The sequence below is a fragment of the Eptatretus burgeri genome, chromosome 11, assembly GCF_056783735.1.
Source record: "Eptatretus burgeri isolate ZD-2024b chromosome 11, Ebu_testis_v1, whole genome shotgun sequence".
Classification (NCBI taxonomy): domain Eukaryota; kingdom Metazoa; phylum Chordata; class Myxini; order Myxiniformes; family Myxinidae; genus Eptatretus; species Eptatretus burgeri.
This window is the reverse complement of record NC_140971.1, coordinates 70,395,694-70,406,168: the sequence shown is the minus strand read 5'-3', so window position 1 is coordinate 70,406,168 and position 10,475 is coordinate 70,395,694. Positions and strand designations below refer to the sequence as shown.

Genomic DNA, 10,475 nt, shown 5'->3' with positions numbered 1-10,475 from the left:
CCTACAGGTGCACCTTTCATTATGGATCTTGTCTCCGTTGTGTACATAGGGAAGGAAACGACAATGCCTTGATGGACCTGCCGGTGCTGGACAATGAAAGAGCACAGGTGGGATTGGGTTAACTCACCACCATGATGTGGTGACACATGACCTGACCTGCTTGACCAAGTTGTTATTGCAAAAGCCATTTCTGAATGTGCAAGTTGAAAGGAGATTGAAAATAAAAGTACAGGGAGTTAGTTATCTTGAATTATTAAACTTGTGCAGATCCTTTGATTTTTTTTTTCCTTTGTGTGTACTTGTAGGATGGCAGGAAGAGACTGTCTGGAAGGGGAGGGCAGGATGAACAAGAGGACCAAGAGGAGGCTGAGGATAATAGTCCACTCTTCTACCAACCTGGAAAGAGAGGCATTTACTCAATACGCGCTGGCAAAAATACTGAAGCTCGCCTAAACTGCTACCGCAATGTCGGGCGGTTAGTACAGGATCGACATTTTATTTGTTTTTTGAGGATTTTTTAAATTCGTTTAACAATTGCAGTTGGAGTGCTTCCTGGTTTTTCACGTTACAGGACCTCTTTTTTTCTATGCAGGATCTTAGGCCTCTGCCTTTTGCAAAATGAACTTTGTCCGATCACCCTGAACCGCCATGTCATCAAGGTCATTCTGGGACGCAAGGTGGTCATGCCTTTTGTACCCTCACAACTTGTGTTCATATTTTAACATGGATTTCCTGTTTTAATGTGAGAGCATGGAACAAATGCAATGTGCTTGATGAGCTAACCCAGGTGAGCTGACCAATTGGCACCATGTTGGGTAATGTATTTGTGAACTGCAGGTAAACTGGCATGACTTTGCATTCTTCGATTCTGTGACATACGAGAGCCTGAGGCAGCTGATCCTGGCAGCCCAGGGTAGTGATGCTGATAATGTATTCAAAGCCATGGATCTAATGTTCTCCATGGACCTGAACAAAGAAGAAGGAAGTGGGCAGGTATGTCAAAAACACGGTGAAGAACCGAGTGAATTTCATTTGTAAACTAGACTAGCAATTTTCAAACTATTTTGAAAATGCAGGATGAAGTCAGACAACAAAAAAATGCAAACAAACTTTTGACATTGGTTATTGTTCAAAAAAGAAACAAAAGCTGATTTGAGAGTTGTTGCTCTCGTCTGACAGATGGAGATGGCCAGCTTAATGTAGGTTTGTGGGATGCTATCATATTTTTTTTTAATAATATAGATAAAGCAGATAATATAAGCCTGGTGTTGGCGTAGTGGTTCGGGTAGCAGCTTGGGATCCAAAAGGTCCTGAGTTCAAGCCCCGTTGGCCGCTTGAATTAATACACACCAGGAGGTTGACTCAGCCTGTCATCCTTCCGAGGTCAGCGAAGTGAGTACCAGTGTACTGGGCCTGGTGTATGCCCCGGTTAGAATAGGTGTACCATATCCCGGTGTCGTAAGAGGTGACCAGGGTTGTGTCAGGAAGGGCATCCAGCGTAAAACCTGTGCCAAATCATTATGCGGATCATAACGGATGATCTGCTGTGGCGACCCCTAACGGGAGCAGCCGAAAGAAGAAGAAGATATAGCAGATAATATAGATGCAATCTTTTTCTATCTGCAGGTTGAGCTTGTCCCAGGAGGAGCAAGTATAGCAGTGACTCCTTCCAATGTTTATGAGTATGTGCGGAAGTATGCTGAATACCGCATGCTGATTGTGGCTGAGCAGCCCATGCTGGTTGGTGCTTCTTGATTCCAGACCACCCTTGATTCATATTATTGGTACTGTTACACTTGCATACGTACCATTCTCACGATTTGTTTGCACAGGCCATGCGGCGTGGGGTGTTGGAGGTGCTTCCAAGGAGTGCTCTTGAGGACCTGACAGCTGAAGATTTTCGCCTCCTGCTTAATGGCTGTGGAGAAGTCAATGTACAGATGCTGATCAGCTACACGTCCTTCAATGATGAGTCTGGTACGTCCTGCTTATTGGTCCCATCCACATTGTGTGTTTGGTTAATGTAAAATGCAGGCTGTAGAAAATGAGAGAGATAGAGAGAGAGATATACATAGAGATAGATAGATATTGAGATTGAGATTGAAGTACGGTATTTAAGAAACATTATCTCTAGCAGAAGCATCATCTCAGCTGTCCTCCCCACCCCCCACCCCTCCAAAAAGCCTGAATAACTGTGTATTTTGCTTTACTTTTAAATTCCTTCATCATACACTATCTTGTCAAAAGTATTGGGACAGCTCAACCAAATTTTAAATGAACTTTCCATTTGTTGTGGAATAGTTTTAAGTGGTAGAGTTTTGTGACATTGCCATCTTCGAAGGTTAGAGGCATTTTCTTTAGGAAATTAAAATAATAACAAATATCAACGAAAACTGCACCCGTTAAAGCGTATTGTCTCATATGCTCATTCTGAACACCGTTAACTGAATGCGCTACTGTTATGGCCCACTGCTATTGTTGTCCATTCACCTGTTTCATCCAAGCACCCGATTTTGTCACATAAATTGCCATTATCCTTAAGTGTTATTGATTATTCATTGATTATTAGGACATTTAACGACCACTTTTTGCACATGAAACCTAAATTGCATCAATGAAGGGTGAATATTAAAAAAATTCAAACTATATTCCCCATGGCTAGTCGATAATATATTTCAAGTTTTGCATCAATCTGTTAAGCGGTTCTGGGGGAGGTTTTTAAAAAAATATATGTATTTTTTTTAACGTTTTTCTTTTCAATCCAATATGGCCACCAGACCATGCGACTGATAATGTCATAAATTTAATTCTTCACTCGCATCGGGTTGTAGATCAGATTCATGAAGTTTGATTTTTTCGAATAACTATTTTAATTCAACCAATTATGGCTGGAATACCACTTCTCCGATGACCTCATCGTTATCACACCATGGGGAGTTGATGACATTTGCCAAGTTTCAATTTTTTTCACAGTGGTTTTGGAGATGGCCATTTTTTTTTCCTTTAATCCCATATGGCTGCCATACCATGTGACCTATAACATCAGAATTATCGATAAAATATTCTCCGTGGGGAATGCCTCCGATGTTTTAAAGCTTTGCATCTATCGGATAAGTGGTTGCAGAGAAAAAAACTTTAAAGCGAAAATATAGACGTGGACACAGACGGGCGTTGCAAGTCTCACAACCCTTTGTGGGCGAGACTGATGGTTGCAGTGTACCCTGAAGTATTGTGAGGGTTACAATTCCTGGAAAATGTTGCACCAGTTAAAACCATGATAGTTAAAACCAACAGCTGATGGGAAAAGGGGGTTTTGGTTCCTGGGCTTTGAGAAACCGTGGAGGAAGATTGGTGGCAGCCAGAAATAAACATATAAAATATGCAGTCTATAAAGCATGTTAACATTAAAATAAACATGTAAATAAAATAAATACAGTATAGAACTAGAAGGGCACTCGGTCGAGTGCTTGCCTCCTCCGTGCAATGCCTGATCCATGAGAATATAACAAGCCTGATTCCTTTTTTAAATATTTGAAATATATACATACTCTGCTGTAAATATGGGGGTGGGGGGGGAGGGAGCTGGAAGTGGGATTCAGCGATCAGAAAAAAACATTATTAGCTTTGTGAGGAAGTTGCCTGCAGCATTGCCATATAGGAGAAGAGTACGACGATCCTTAACCACCTTACCTTCAACCCCAGAGCAGGTCCTTCCTGCTTGGATAGGAAGGTATGAGATGACATCCTTTTTCAGAATAATCCTGTCTCGCCAGCGTTAAAGACCTGCTCCGGCATAAATCCCTTCATGTTGATCAGTTCCATGAGCTGCAGTGGGTCGTTTGATGCAGCTTCATGGTCTTCTGATGCTGCTTCACCAACTAATTTTACATGATGGAGGCTGAATCTTCTTTTGAAACTCTCAAACCAGCCCTTGCTGATGTGGAACTTGTGGATAGCCGTGGTTGAACTGGAACCTTCGGCCCCAGGTGCCTCGTGGAAACGGAAAATCGGCAATGATTTCTCCCATATCATCGGTCCACTCAGGCACTTTTTCTGTGTTTGCTCCTTGATCGAAACATTTCGGGCTTTTTCCATCCTTTCAATATGAGGATCACGGGACTGGAATGAGACTTTTTGTGCTTTCCGTAGCACTGGTGGCAACACTTGCACGGACGGATATGTGACTCACTTTCACAGATATGTACCGCACAGTCGATTCATTGATCCCGTAATGGCGGCCCACAGATGCTGCACTTTCACCTCTTGCCAACCTATCTAGCAACTTGATCTTTTCGCACAATGTTATAACCTTTCTCTGCCTTTTGGCACAACTAATTTTGTCCATCGTTTTACGTTTGGGCATCATTAAAAACTGTGCGCAAGAAACATCGCGAGGCTCGTCATGGGAGGTAATCGTACACATGGACATAAACGATGACCTGTCTCAGCCCAAAACTGCGATTGGCCGAAATGAAATCCCATGATAACTAAATCGGAACATAATAGGTTTCCCGCGATCGGTTGAAGCCCGCAATATTCAAACCCATGAGATTTGAGGGTTTACTGTATTTAACACACAAACTTCCTTCCAAATAACCCATGAAACCCACATCCCCTGCTTTTTCACCTCAACGTCCTTTCAGTACATGCCTCACTTTCCTCCATCCCCTTACCCCCCCCCTCCACCTCCTACCACCTCCCCAACATGTACATTATTATAAATAGATGGATCTTAAGTTGTAGCCATCATCAAGATAATTTTTCTCCAAATGTATTACATAGACACTTAATTTTTAGAAAGGTCAATTAGTATCACGCGGACGATCTCTTGGCAGGAGAGAGTGCCGAGAAGCTTCTGCAGTTCAAGCGCTGGTTCTGGTCCATCGTAGAAAAGATGAACATGGCTGAACGGCAGGACCTGGTACAGTTAAACATCGGTCAAAAACACTGCAGTTTCATGGTGGACAGGATGATTGTCGTGTACATCATTTTGGGCCAGTCATTGGTGATTTCACAAATTTGTGCAACTTGATTCCATCCAAGCACATTGTAGCATTCCATTCCTAACATTTGTAGAAATGTTACTCAACATCCCGCATACAACATTGAAACTTGCATACGAGTTTGAATTTGATGTTGCATTCCTGAAGTGTTGCAGAGTTGGCTTGCTTGCTTGAACAAATTGAGAGAGAAATATTCCTTAGGATTGTTTTTTTTCCTATGGCTATGTTTCGCTTTCTTTCTTTCTGATTCTATGCCATGTTAAACATTTTGTACACTTACAGTATATCATTTCTACATCGAGTGTATTTGAAATGCCGTTTTGGGAAGTTCTTTTCTGATTGCGTTGATCATAACAATGAAGCCAAGTTTGTAACACTTCAGGTCCTCAGGAACAAATCTGTAAGACGTCTCATTTGTGGCATCTGACGAAACATTTTTCCAAGTCATTTCCTCTCACTCGCAGTCGATGTGCTTAGAACGAGCGACAAAGCAACAATTTGTCCTCCTAACAGCATCCTCATGAAAACAAAGGGATACTTTGGGCTCTGGGAGGGTTCTGTTCAAACTTTTGAACCTGTTGTAAGAGATTATATGGAGGAACCGTATGGTGATGATGATGATGCTAAGTACTTGGGACATTCAAAAATGTACAGGAGTGAAATAGTTGCAGTAGTCCAAGACTTGCCAAACACCTTTACATGACTGAATGGTATGGCTGAAAAATTTTTTTTTTTAAACTAAAATAGTTTAGCGGTTAAAGAGGAGATAAATTAGCTCGCTATAGCTTAGTCAATGTTGGAATAAGATGTGTAGTGATGCTCCAAATTAGTGCCACCAGGATCATTCAGGTAGAGAGACCCCTGCATTCCCTGTGTTTGTGCTTCTTCACATTGGTGTTTTTTTTAATTTATTTCCTTCTTGTGGCACGGGCGTAATGGGCCGATGGTGACCTTATTTTCCCTGTTGTGTTTCCCCTTTATACCCTTCCCTATTTAAAAATTTGATTCCCCGTCTCATGTCTGGCACAATGGAGACTGGAAAAGAATGGCGGTCAGTGTGTGACGTCATCACGCCCGGTAGTCTGAGCCATGGGGTCATGTCGGCGGCAGCACAGCAAGCAAATTGGGGTGGGTGTGGGGGGCGGGGGGTGCCGATGACATTGCGCACAAAGCTTTTAAAAGCCTTCCCATGGGGCACGTAGTGGAGTCGGTGGTGAGTTTGCAGTTGGGATAGACTGGGAGTGGGGGACAGCAGTCTGGTGAGGGAAGGGTATTTAGCGGACGAGTTCCCTTCTGAGTTCACCTCAAAACCCGAGCAGCACGCCCCATGTTGTGCTTCCCAGTCCCCAAGAAGAAAGGCTATAAACCTTGACCTCCGATCTGTCTCACTCTCATATTTTCCTGTTTTTTTGTACAAATCGTTCGAACAATAGACCAGTCGAGGTGAGTTCATTTGGGTGATAGTTCCAGTTCGGAGTGCAGTGGAGTTCACTCAGAATTCAGTAAGTGGGAGTTGGCTCTTCTTGCAGTCGGGAGTGTCGCTCACCTTGTCAACTCGCCTCCTTACCTTGCTCTTATTCCATATGCTCCCTGCATGTGTGCTGCTTTGTGAAGGAGCTTAGCACAACCCTTTCCGGCGTGGAAACGTGGGACAGACTTAGCCTGCATGGCCAGGCGGCGGCGGCAGCCAATATTGACTCGGGCTAAGGGAAGGCCTGTCTCTCCTATACTACCTCTTCCCCATCTTCTTTCATTCTCCCTTTTGTTGTCTCCTCCTCTGTGTGTGGTGTCTTAAGGATTAGTTTTTCCAGGCTTTGTAACACAATGTAACATGACATATTTTTAAAAATAATTGTTCTTATTTATTTATTTATTTATTTATTTATTAACGAGAATGACATAAATCATGCTGTGTGGCGGTGGTGTTTGTCTTGTATGCACTCTTAAACCGCTGGACAGAATAAGTTGATATTTGGTGGTTGTACCTGGGGTGTGGGTTTTTTTTAGGTTTTATGCAGTGTAAGGTAAGGTTTTAGGTGGGAGTTGTAAGGCGGCGTGAGGTTTTAGGCGGTGAATAAAATTCACCGGTATAGGCGGTAGGGAGGGAGGGAGGTGTGGGCAGGGGGAACCAAATTGTCTTTGTAAGTGTGTGTTGTATTGCGCTGTTCCCGGTGGGAGAGTGTATTACAATTCCCAGCAGTAAAGTGTTATCATAGTAACATATCTGCATGAAAATCTGATGTAATTGAAAACTACTTGGCCAATTTACTTGTGATCTGTATTTCATGCGCTCTTATTAAACCACCAGACAAAACAAATTGAAATTTGTTACTCTGGGTGCGCATGGGAACGTTCTACTAAGTTGGGATGGCCATCTCAAACTTAGCTTTTTACTTTTATGTGAAAGTGGGTGAATTATCATACCCGCTGGTACACTCCCGCTGGCAGAACAACGTTAAAACTATGTAATCACTAAAATATACATCAAATGACTGGAAGTTGTACAAATCATTCAAAAATATCCCAATTCTGTGTTATAGTGCTGTATAATTAAAACTATAATCATTGTATATATGTGGGGGCACTGCATTGAAACCTGTCTGTATGTTTGGTTGTTTGTGGGATGAGATGTATTAACTTGGTGATTGTATTCAGGGTGTGCATGGGAATGTTCTATGAAGTTGGGATGGCCACTTCAAACACTAGCTGCTTCCCCTTGCCGCTCCATCGGGAGTGGGTGTTTCTAGTTAACCGCAAATGTAGTTTTATCCAGAACGTCCTTCCTGACTATTCCGGATGAAATAGGCTCATGTTGGTGTGTGTGTGTGTGTGTGTGTGTGTGTGTGTGTGTGTGTGTGTGTGTGTGTGTGTGTGTGTGTGTGTGTGTGTGTGTGTGTGTGTGTGTGTGTGTGCGCGCGCGTGTTACATTCTAAAAAATAAAAAAAAATTAGCTCCAATTATAGATGCTTATTGATTGAAAAATAAAAAATATTGGTGTGTCTTGGACTATTGTAAGTATCGTTCTGCCCCTCATGCATGAGCAGTCAAAAGATCGACACTTGAGGATACTCAACAGCCTCAAAGGGATGTAGTATGATGTCACAAATATTTAGTAAATTGGAAAAAGAAAATAAGCAAACTTTGTGTTTTGTCATGCAGTTGTAAATGAGGTCTAAAATGGAACTGATTACACCTTTCCATCTGGGTCTGCTTGTGGTTAAGGTATCTATCGATACCACCATGTTTGATCGACTTGCATGCAGATCTGACTTTGTCCGTTTGTCCTTAACCATTTCTTTGTGTCCAGGTGTACTTTTGGACATCGAGCCCATCTCTACCTGCAAGTGAGGAGGGTTTTCAACCAATGCCGTCGATTACCATCCGCCCTCCTGACGACCAGCACCTACCTACAGCAAACACATGCATCTCACGCCTCTATGTGCCACTGTACTCCTCACGCCAGATACTTAAGCACAAACTGCTGTTGGCTATAAAGACCAAGAACTTTGGATTCGTTTAGACTTCATGCACACCTTTTCGTACATCCCTTTTACTTTCTTTCCCACACTTCTAAGTCACGTTCTGGGTGGCATGGTGCATGGATTCACATTGCGGCCAGTATACAGGCTGTGGATGTGCAGCCCAACTTTTCATCGAAAAGCATTCTGTGCCAGCTGTGTACCACTGACACGTTGAACTTTGTTCCTTGCGTGACTTCCAGCCCTACCTTGCCCCTCATTTCTGGCCATGAGATGGCTGTCAGAAACAGATTGCACAAATCAAAGACTCGAAGTTTGATTTGTTCTAAGCTTTTGTCTGCATTTCATGAACATCTCTTTTTATTCAGGACGGTTTATAGCAGACTTCCTTTTTTCAGATTTTATTGTTATTACTGCTGTCACCCTAAGACTTGGTTTCTAAATTTTGAGTATGTCATAACATGCTGAATTTGCTCCCTTTAAACTGTTGCCTGTGTGACTTACCACTCAACAATACATCCCATGAAGCTGCCTCGGTGGATTGGGGATTGTATAGGACTCCACATTGTTAGAGCCAAGTCATGACTCCAACCTTGGCATTTATTTTTTCTTTTTTTCTTTTGTAACTGTAAAGCTGAAAACTCGGCTCCATAAAGGTTCGGTGAATAAAATATCATGCTTTCACAATGTCCGTGGATGATTTTACTTCCACCCTCATTTCTCTGCCTTGATAAAGAATTCGATCGTCAGTTGGGAGCTCGGCTGGCACTTGAGGTGGTCAAATAGGTATAAATCGGTCAGGAAGTCTGCATTTTAAAATGATGTTCAAATTCTTCCAGGTGATTCATTCTTAGATGACAGAAATGTACAGTATTTGTGTGGGGTAGGGGTGGGAAGGAGCATTGCATACATTCTTCCAGAAACCCTTTTCCTGGTATCCATCTCCAAGGATAAGCTGGATGCTCACCTCAATTCCTTCATCCCTCTGTTCTCTTGTGTGTGGAACAGGCTCCCTGTGTCCAATACCTTGTGCTCTTCCCTCATCTTTTAAGAGTGCTGCTTTTTGTCACCTCATGCTTTGTCCCATATCCATCCCCTAATCCCGTACTGTGGAACGTGTCTCCCGCCCCTCTTCCTTCTTTCTCCAATTCCTGCCACCCAACTCATTTGGAAGTCAAAAACTTTATGACTTTTGTAAAGAGTAAATTGGAAGAGCAGCTCTTGTTGCTGTGAACAAAGGACAGACACTCCACCATTATGGTGGTGTCCTTTGTACATATTAGTGTTGTGGTTGAATATACTTTGCTTAAAAACTGCTCCCTTGGTGTTGTTCATATTGACTTTGAAGATCGATTTTGATGCCTTCAGAATCGACATGGAATTATTATACAATATTTGTTTCTTGAAAACAGCACCAAGCTGACAACCCAAGTTGAGATATGTCAAAAATAAAAATTCTTCTCAACTTTTTTCTTCTCCTCCTCTTCCCTTTATAAGGGGTGAGGTCTGATGGCACCACGCTTCTGCCCTGCCTTGAACACTATACTCCTCCACCTCCCTCTGTCCTCAGCCAACTCTCTCCACTCTCCAACCACCCCTATCTTACCGATATCCCTCTTCACACAATCCTACCATCTCAACAGTGGTCTCTCACTTTTCCTCCTACCTTGCTCCCTCAACCTATCCGCTCTCTTTGCCATTCCCTACTCCTCCATCCGCAACAAGTGTCCAGCCAATTTCAGCCGACATTTCACCACTCCCCGTCAAACTCATCTCCACACTAATCTCCTGCCTCAGTTCATCCATTCTCCTATTTATCCTCCTGACCCTCTGTTGTGTCTCTCTCTCAGTGCCACCATCTCCAGACCATAAAGGTAGGTCAGCATTACACATGACATCAGAACCTTCCCTTTCAATTTCCTTGATATCTTTCTGTCTGGCATTCCTCCCTCCACACATTCGCACCCACCTGAATCCTCCTCCACACCTCTGC

At 42.9% G+C, this 10,475-nt stretch overlaps 1 protein-coding gene across 1 annotated transcript in view; it reads left to right on the top strand.

The window, feature by feature from the left end:
* Positions 1 to 9,799, top strand: part of UBR5 (ubiquitin protein ligase E3 component n-recognin 5) — a 219,616-nt gene extending 209,817 nt beyond the window's left edge. The window contains 8 exon segments of the mRNA XM_085846879.1: positions 50 to 107; positions 306 to 475; positions 593 to 677; positions 838 to 993; positions 1,627 to 1,740; positions 1,833 to 1,977; positions 4,836 to 4,921; positions 8,311 to 9,799. Coding sequence (XP_085703005.1) covers positions 50 to 107; positions 306 to 475; positions 593 to 677; positions 838 to 993; positions 1,627 to 1,740; positions 1,833 to 1,977; positions 4,836 to 4,921; positions 8,311 to 8,523 — 1,027 coding nt within the window. The 3' untranslated portion in view covers positions 8,524 to 9,799.
* Positions 9,800 to 10,475: the final 676 nt, after the last annotated feature.